At 66.1% G+C, this 8,968-nt stretch overlaps 1 protein-coding gene across 7 annotated transcripts; it reads left to right on the top strand.

Moving 5' to 3' along the window:
* Positions 1-1,080: 1,080 nt before the first annotated feature.
* HRAS (HRas proto-oncogene, GTPase) lies at positions 1,081-3,991 on the top strand. 7 transcript variants are annotated; one of them, XM_061160358.1, is made up of 6 exons: positions 1,081-1,199; positions 2,344-2,505; positions 2,680-2,858; positions 2,941-3,116; positions 3,208-3,289; positions 3,635-3,991. In XM_061160358.1, exons 2-6 carry the CDS (start codon positions 2,395-2,397, stop codon positions 3,696-3,698), a joined length of 612 nt encoding a protein of 203 aa, XP_061016341.1. In that variant the 5' UTR covers positions 1,081-1,199; positions 2,344-2,394; the 3' UTR covers positions 3,699-3,991. The 7 variants fall into 7 exon arrangements, with proteins under 7 accessions (XP_061016341.1, XP_061016350.1, XP_061016332.1 ...); XM_061160367.1 differs by having other exon boundaries at positions 1,183-1,267; XM_061160349.1 differs by lacking the exon at positions 1,081-1,199 and adding an exon at positions 2,133-2,193.
* Positions 3,992-8,968: the final 4,977 nt, after the last annotated feature.

Here is an 8,968-nt window from a genome sequence, read left to right as displayed (position 1 = left end):
GTAAATACGGAGGATGTTTTTATGAGTTACTATAAAGATTTTTTTCAATGTTAAAAACATGCATTTCTGAGCGTCTGTAAAGGAGATACAATGTGCACATTTACACTTGGGGTGCGGTAGACTTCAGTTTAGCCCCCCATAGCTACTTCGGGGGTGGATTTGCTGGGTACGGGTTATTAGCTGAGATTCCGCAGGGCTGGGACCTGGGGCTTCGGGGAAGCTCGGTGGGCAGGTAGTCTGCAGGGGCTGCCCAAGTTTTGGGAGGCTGGCGGTGATGCTCGGCCGAGCCCGCGGCGGGGCTGCGCGCTACGTAAGCGAAAAGCAAGACCCTGGGCACTGGCTGGAAACACTGGGCCGGACTCGCCGTTCTGCGGGCTCAGACGTCCCCGCCCAGGCGAGGCGCCTATGCGCCGCCTGGCCTAGGGCGCAAGGCCGAGCCGCTCCCAGGACCCCGCGGAAGCTGCCAGGCGCCCCTCCCGGAGCCACCTGAGCCTAACCCTTGTCTGGGCAGCCCCTCCGCCCTTCTGCGGCCTCAGGTCCGGGGCATCCGCGGGGCTGACGACGCGAGCTCCTGCGTCCCTGAGACTCAGCCCTCGGGCTGTCGCCTCCTTTCCGGGCCCTGCGGGGGGCGGCGCGGACCCGGGCCGGGGGCGGGGTAGGCGCAGCGGTGCCCGGCGGAGGTGCCCGGGGTCCAGCGCGGGGCTCCGGGAGCAGGGCCCCGCCCCAGTCCACACCCGGCCGCAGACTCGCCTAGCCACGGGGTCTCTATCTCCCCACGAGGCCCGCCTGCTCCCGGGAAAGCCCGGGCCTCCCTCGGGGACGCCACCCCCCCAGGGCCCCATGCTCCGAGCAGCCAGCCCCGCAGGCCGCGGCCCGCGCCTGCCGCCGGAGCCGGCACCGCCCTCGAAGCGACTCCCGGAAGCCCCGCCCGGCCGGGGCTCTGACGGGCGGGCCTCTCGGCCAACTGGGGCGGGGCGAGGCGGCGCCCGGCGCGCTCGGCCAATCGCAGGCCGCGCCGGGCTGACGGACGGGCGTGGGGCGGGGCGCGCGCGGCCGGGTCGAGTGTCCGCCGCCCGCCGCCGGAGCCGCACCCGCCGCGGACGGAGCCCATGCGCCGGGCGAGCCCCGAGCCCCGGCCCCGGCCCCTGCCGCCGCCCCCGCCCCGGCCCCGGCCCCGGGGGCAGTCGCGCCAGTGAGCGGTGAGTGCGGCGGGAGCGGCGGGCCGGGCGGGGGGCCTGCTGTCCGCGCCCGGCGCGCGGGGGCGCAGGTGAGCCGCGGGCGGCGACGGGCGGGGCGCTGCGGCGGGGGCTGCGGGAGGCGGCGGGAGGCGGCGGGTTCGCTCCGCCTCGCCCCGGCCAGCACCTCCGGCTCCGTGTCCCGGGCCCGGCCTTACGGGCTCCGCAAGTGACTTGGGTGTCCGCGAGCAGAGGCGCTAGACGCGGTCTTCCACCCGCTGGAGCCCCACGGGCCCCACCGGAGAGCTCGGGCATCCGGCGGCCATCACACACGCCCGGCGAACCAGGGGTTTAGAAAGTCACTGCCTGAGTTCCCCGCAAGGGCGCCCCTTCTTTAAGCATCACAAACCGGTGACCCCCCCCCAGCTGGGGGCCTAGGGCCCAGGCCCTCACCCTTTCTCACCTGTCCCCTCGAGCCCACACCTCTTTTGGGTCTTTTACTGTGATCTGCTTCCTGGAGTCCCGGCCCCCCCCCCCCCCCATACCTGCTTTATATTCTCCAAAGTTCTGGCAGTGGGACCTGTGGGTTTATGCGGACTTTTCCCTTGGCGTGTAGCCCAAACCTGCCACGGCAGGGGTTCTTTCTGTCACCGTGGGCCCGGAGCTGCACCCGGCATGCAGTAGGTGCTCACTGAGTACTTGTCAAATGCACCAGCATGCCCTGGGGGGAGGGCTGGAGCGGATTGTCGGTTGCCACCAACCTGTCTGGGCACGCTGCTGTGCCCGCCACTGTGGCAAGACCTGTTCTCGTGGGGGTGCTGGTAACCTCAGCCCACAGCGCCTCCAGTTCAGGCTTTTTGCCTACCCAGCAGCTTCTAATTCGGGTATGTGCTTGGGAGACGCTCCCAGCTGCCAGCCTTGCCTCCAAGGGGTCGGCTTCTCGCTTTTCTCATGCAGTCATTATTAAGTGCAGCTGGAGGCAAGACTCTCTCCCATCTCTGGGCTGGAGGTGCCACAGGTGAGCCAATGGACCACCACTCTGGCTGCTGCCCCTGTCCCCTGGATGTGTAGGCCCAGAGGGCAGGCCGGACCTGGGCAGGCTGGTCCAGGGAGCTCCCTGCACCTGCCCTGCATGGTCCGGCCATGCTGAGTGCGGCTCCCTCGGCAGGTGGGACCGGAGGTCACTGCAGTGCCTCGTGCTGCGGTCGCTTGAGGAGCGATGACGGAGTATAAGCTCGTGGTGGTGGGCGCCGGCGGCGTGGGGAAGAGCGCCCTGACCATCCAGCTCATCCAGAACCACTTCGTGGATGAGTACGACCCCACCATCGAGGTGAGCCCGCCTGGCTCTTGTCCGCTGCTTGGCTCCTGATGCGGGCTTGACTCGCACCTCCTCTGAGGAGGGGTCCCCACATCACAGGTCCCCGGAGGTGGGGGGCAAGAGAGGAGCAAGGGAGGTCCCCCCTCCCCGGGAGGGCCAGTTGTCTCTGAACAGTGTTGTCCCCAGGACTCCTATCGGAAACAAGTGGTCATTGACGGGGAGACATGCCTGCTGGACATCCTGGACACGGCGGGCCAGGAGGAGTACAGTGCCATGCGGGACCAGTACATGCGCACTGGGGAGGGCTTCCTCTGCGTGTTTGCCATCAACCACGCCAAGTCCTTCGAGGACATCCACCAGTACCGGTGAGCTGCCCACCGGCCCTCGGGGCCTGGCCCTCTCTGCGCCCTGGGTGCAGCCAAGCCCACGGGCCGCCTGCCGGCTCAGCCCTTCCTCCTTGCAGGGAGCAGATCAAGCGGGTGAAGGACTCGGACGACGTGCCCATGGTGCTGGTGGGGAACAAGTGCGACCTGGCCGCGCGCACCGTGGAGTCTCGGCAGGCCCAGGACCTCGCCCGCAGCTATGGCATCCCGTACATCGAGACCTCCGCCAAGACCCGCCAGGTGAGCCCGGCCCCTGCCCTGCAGCCAGCCAGGGCCCCGCCCCGCCCGTCCGCCCGGGACAGGGCTCACTGCCCCCTCTCCCTCGACGCAGGGCAGCCGCTCTGGCTCTGGCTCCAGCTCCGGGACCCTCTGGGACCCTCCGGGACCCCCGTGACCCAGCCGCCCCTCTCGCTGTAAGTCTCCCCGGATGGCAGGGCAGCGAGGGAGGCCAGGGCCCGGGTCTGGGCTGAAACAGCTCCCAGGGGAGGTGGAGGTCCCTGGAGAGAGCTGCCCTGAGCCAGACCGGAGCGGTGACCCTGGGGTCCCAGCCCCTGTGCCCCCAGAGCGCCCTGCGGGTCCCAAAGGGCCCCAAAGACTCAGTGGGCTGTTGGGGAGCGGCTGAGGACAGGCCTCCCAACGAGGCGGCCCTAGGGCCCAAGGCAGGCATGGCCCGGCTCCCCGTCTGGGGTGGGGAAAGGGCTGGGGTTCTGCTCCCGGCTGAGGCAGTGGTCCCGCCTTGAACTGGGCCCTCTTCCTAGGGCGTGGAGGATGCTTTCTACACCCTGGTGCGTGAGATCCGGCAGCACAAAGCGCGTAAGCTGAGCCCGCCGGACGAGGGCGGCCCCGGCTGCCTGAGCTGCAGGTGCCTGCTGTCCTGACGGTGGCGCGGGCGCGGAGCGCTGGGCGCCACGCAGGAGGCGGCGCGGCGGGGACGGAGGGAGATGCCGCCGGAGCCCGGCCCCGCAGGTTGGCGGACAGAGTGCCCATGGGCCTCCCGGGACGCTTCGCACAGACTCTGATGAACTGATGCACTGGCCCCCAGCCTCGCTCTCCTCAGCCCCATCCTGGCCCAGCGGGCGCAGGCCCAGTCGCAGTAAATTATTTCATGGTCTTGACCTGGCGTTTGCCTGAGGCCAGGAGGCGGCGGCGCGTGTGGCCTCCCAGGAGGCAGGCGGGAACCACAGCTTCGTCTGGGCGGTGGCTGCCCCGCCTCTAGGGGCCCCTGGCGCGTCTGGCGGAGCTCTCGGTGCAGCCAGAACCAGCCACCTGACACACGGGAGTTTGTCTACCTTTAATCAGCACAGGGGGAGGGGGTCTGAGACCAGAGACTGTCCATGGAGGTCCGGAGGGAGTGGGCCCCTGGGGCGGCTCTCAGGGCACTGCCTGGCTCTGCTGTGGTGTCCCGGCCCTGCGAGGGGCGCTGGCTGCAGGCGCCACAGGGCAGGGGGCATTCTGAGCCCAGCGCTGTATCTCCAGCAGGCTGGACGGAGCTGGTGGCTGGGGGTGGCCCAGGCAGGAGCTAAAGGGGAAGGGACCCACGTTCTGCCTCAAAGCAGGCGGCCATTTGCCTGTGGCCTCTTGGTTCACCGGGAGGTCTGGGGGGTGGGGGGGAATTACATCACTGGGGCCGCTGTGCTGAGGGTGGCCCTGGGCTGGGGACAGACAGGCCAGACACGGAGCCCCCGGGGCCAGAGGGAGGCCTGTGGCTGTGGCCCCCTTCATGCTGCCTCTGCTCGGTCGTTGGGCCTGGCGGGGCAGGGTCCAGGCTGCTTGTGCTGGGCAGGTGGGCCAGGGAGGGCCAGCCTGTCTTCTCCAGGGAGTGTCTTGATACTGGGAGGCGTAGGGGGGGCTTGGGGGCCAGATCCAGCCGCTCACTGGAAATGGACAGACCGGGTCGGCTTCCCGACCAGGCCAGGTGACCTGTACAGGGTGGGCCTGTGAGGCCTGCATGGCTGCCCTGGCCTGACACAGGGAACTGCCCTCCAGCCCGCTGGCCTCTGGCCTCTGGCCTCTGCAGGGGCTGACGCTGCCCAGCCCTGGCCAGGTTGGCTGAGTCTTAGAGCAGAGGAGCAGACTGATGGGGTGAGGAGGAAGCCCCGGGACCCCCACCCATCACCGCCCCCAGGGTGACGGGACCTCTGCTGAGCCTGCTTGGGCGGGGGGAGGTCACCTTTCATCCTGTGCAGCTCAGCCATTGAGAGGCTTGCAGGGCCCGGCCTGGGGACAGCGTGTCCTGCAGGAACTCCTGCAGGTCTTCCAGGGGTGGCTTCCGGAGGGGTTCTGGGGGGGAGGGTGCCGTCAGGCCAGCAGGAGCCCCCCCGGAAGGCCCGGCCCCCCACCCTGGAGCACCGCCTGTGGGCAGCGGCGTGTTCTGCTGTGCGCCACTCCTGGGGGTCCAGCCGTGCCCAGGGCGGGGCGGGGTCGGAGGGCGCGCTCCGGGTCGGTGGGCTGGGTGGCTCTCCATGGCCTGCTCACTGCATACGGGCCACTGGCTTTGTGTACCTGAGGACCTGTGGCCGTGAGCATGTGCTTGCTCTCCAGGATGTAGGTGTCTCCAGGTTTCATAGTGACGACAAGGGGGTCTATGCGGACAGCAGGCCCAGCAGGGTCAGCTTGAGCAGGGCATGGTGGGGGTCACAGCACAGGGTATGAACCCCCCAGTGACCTCTGGCCCCTGCAGTCCCCCCGAGCTGCAGCAGACCAGCTCCTGCAGCTCCTCATCCTGGGGGCTTGTCCTGGTGGTCTTGGCTCCTGGACTTGGGCTCCCGAGTGAGTGGCCAGCACTCAGGACTGCGGGACAGTTCTGCAGATCATCCCCCCCAGCAGGGCAGCACACTGGCTCGCCTGCTCCCAGCTGACCCAGCCTTCCTGATGGGAGCCCCACGCCTGCAGGGGGGCTCTGGACTGCCCTTGGACACCCCCTGGTGGGGGAGGGGCCCCCTCTCTGGGCTTCCCGAGGGGGCAGGAGCCCTGGCGGAACCACTTCCTGACAGCCTCGCCCAGTCGATGAAGCCCCATAGGAACCACTCGGTGGTGTGGGTCCCTGTGGACGGCTGCTCCTCGTGACGGGTGGCGTAGGGGTCAGGCCTGCCTCAGGGCCCAGGGCCCCCAAGGCTGGGGGGATGTGCTGCTGCGGGTCTGCCCCAGCTCCCTGCACCACGGGAAGAATGAAGCCACAGTAGGCCCAGCGGCCAGGGTGGTGGGGGGACGACCTCTGGGGGATGCATCTGCGCGCTGCTTCAGCGTGGGGGTCCCTGCCGAGAGTGAGCTGGTGGTGGGCCTGGGATCGTGGCAGTTTTGGGAACCCTGTATGAAGAAGCCTGAGAAGCCCCCAGACCCCACAGGTAAGGGCTACCCCCATCGAGGGTCAAGTGCCGCCCTGACCCCGGCCCTCGGGGCCTCTCGGTCCTGCCTGGACATGCTCTTCCCAAGGAAGACACCCTTCCTGTGGGGCCGGGGCTGGGGCAACACCCGTTGGCCCAACTCTGCTGCCATCCTGGGCTGAGGGTGGACTGGGGTCCCCCCCATAGCGTGTCCCCCTCACAGCGACCACAGCAGGGGTTCCGGAACCAAGGGGCGGGGAGTGTGCCCCACGGGGTGGCTGATGGGTGTGTGCTTGGTCGTCTGCTGGGCTTGGGAGTCAGGCTAGGCACTGGGGCCACCTGGGCTCCATCTGGCTGTGGCCTCGGAGGGCACTGGGCACCTGGCAGGCGTGAGGCAGGGATGGGGGAGCTGTCTGGGTGAGGCCAGGCTGGGGACCCAGAGCGCAGCATAGGGAGCCAGTGCCCTTCACTGATAGGAAGATGGGCTTGGCTGGGTCCCACCAGCCCTGCTGCTGGGGGAGCTCTCCGGGGAGGCCCCTGGCCTCTGGGGCGCGCCCAGCAGTCCAGGGAAGTCACCTACCATGCATGGCCTGCTTCTCGTCAGTCACAAGCTGGACCAGCACCAGAAGCTGTTCTCCTGGCCCAAGAGCATCAGCAGGATGGCCACAACCTGGTTCACGCCAGGCTCTTGGAAGAGCCAGACACACGGAGAGGGCCACCCAGAGGCCTCCCTGGCTCCTGGACAGGCTCCCGGCCAGCGGAGCTCACCCTGGAGGGGCCACCTGAGGGGCCACCTGAGACGCCCTCCAGACTGGTGCAGGGGCCAGCCCGCTGCCTGGGTCCCCGGGCCCTGTCCTGGGTCCCCTCTGAGATGAGGTGAGTGGGGCAATGGGAACCTCCTGCTGTGAGGGCAGGCTGGGGGCTTCACCTGGGAGGGCACATGGCCAGGGGCTGGCCCAAGACCCCACGGTGGGCAGTCCCTGGGGTCCACTCAGCTGGTGTTCCTTGAGGGAGTGTTCTGGAAAGAGCCAGGCAGAGGGAGAGCTGCCTCCTTGGGGGCCCTACACGCGTCTGGGTTCCTGGGAACCTTCGTTCCTGATGCGCTTCTGGTGAATGATGTGGCATTTTCAGGATCAAAAGTCATGTTTCACAACAGTGATGCTTATTTGGCCCTGAACTCACTTGTAATGGAACATTTCCCCTAGCAGCCCTGCCAAGCATGGGGTTGTTCCAGCCAGGAGTTGGGTACCTTTCTGTCCTGAAAGGCGGAGTCTGCACCTAGTGTTTCTGCCTCAATCTGAGATCGGAGAGCCCCTGCACCACCTCTGTGACCATGTGCACCTGAGTCCTGACCAGCTTGGAGATGCCCCTGGGCTGGGCAGGGCCAGGGGGCAGGGGTACTCCCGGGTCATGCATGGAGCAGGCCTCCAGTGTGCAGACCAGGGCTTGCTGTCTGGGGAAGGGACACGGAGTGCGTGTTTCCCGCTGATCTTCATTTCAGACTGTCTGACAAACCCTCGTGACAAAATAGGTGTGTTTAAGAAATAAGCCAAAAAAGCAGTGAAGTCGCACTTCCGTGTTAAACATTTTTCAGGGGTAAAGTCCACATGCAATGACATACAAATATCCCAGGTGTACAGTTTGACAAGGTTTTATTGTTTCAGCTTGTACACATTACAGTTCAGTCTCTGGGAAGGCAGCCCCTTGGGTTTTTGCACTCTGAGGGGTGGACACATCCACACTCTGACCTAAGCTCCCCACCCATGAGCCCCAGCAGCCGCTGACACTTGTCCTCCTGGAGCTATGCCTTTTCCAGAAGGTCCTATGAGTCGATTCACAGGTGGGGCTGGATTCCTTTTTAGATGCACAGGTCCTGTTGTGTGAGTCAACATCCTGTTCCACTTGATGGAACCTCTTGGTGTATCCATCCCCTTGTGGAGGAGCATCTCGGTTACTTCCAGTTGTTAACGATCACAGATAGAGCAGTGAATGTTGCAGGTTTTATGTGGAGGTGAGGTTTCAGCTCATCTGGGTGAGTACCAGGGAGCGTGACGCTGATCACGTGGTGAGGGCGAGTGCACTTGGTGAGAAGCTGCCCGGCCATCTCCACCGTGACTGCGTGTCCACCCCCCGCCCCCGCCCGTGCTAGATGCTGTCCCCATGCACGTTGGTTCTTACTCTGAACGAGTCCTTTATTAGATTTATGATTGGTGAATATTTTCTCCCTCCCTGGAGCTTTCTGTTTCATTTTAACAGTCTGGTGCAGAATTAAATTTTACGTGTAGATACAGTTCTGTCTCTCATAGGCGTCTTCTCTCTCACCTGACCGGCCTCTCTCCTAATGCCCATGGCCTCGCCCTGTCCTGACATTCTGGTTTCTAATGCCACACGTGAGGCCCCTGGGGAAGGAACACAGGGAGCTTGTTTCATGCTGATCTTTATCACAAAGAAGCCAGAGGTTTAAGATGGAGCCAGCAGTTGGCACACGGCCATGCCCCCCGTGTCTCAGCAGAGTATGTGCTCAGACAGCAGGGGCTGGGCCCTAGGTCTAGGATACTTACCAGCTGGCCCACTCCAGGAGACCTCGTTCTGTGGCCAGGCCTGCGGGCTGGCAGGGGTGGCGGGGACAGCGGGGCCCACCAGGCTCGGCCTCACCCCTGGCTCCTGTCCCCATGAGGCCTGCAGCCTGGTGGCCCCGCGGGGCTGGATGCTGCCTGGGCTGGTCGTGGCTGACTTCCCTGGGCCTGGTGTTGGAGGTCAGCAGTCTAG

This window comes from Dama dama, chromosome 2 (assembly GCF_033118175.1).
Source record: "Dama dama isolate Ldn47 chromosome 2, ASM3311817v1, whole genome shotgun sequence".
In the NCBI taxonomy this organism is placed as follows: domain Eukaryota; kingdom Metazoa; phylum Chordata; class Mammalia; order Artiodactyla; family Cervidae; genus Dama; species Dama dama.
The sequence above is the reverse complement of the archived record's forward strand: the minus strand, read 5'-3'. Positions and strand labels throughout refer to the sequence as shown.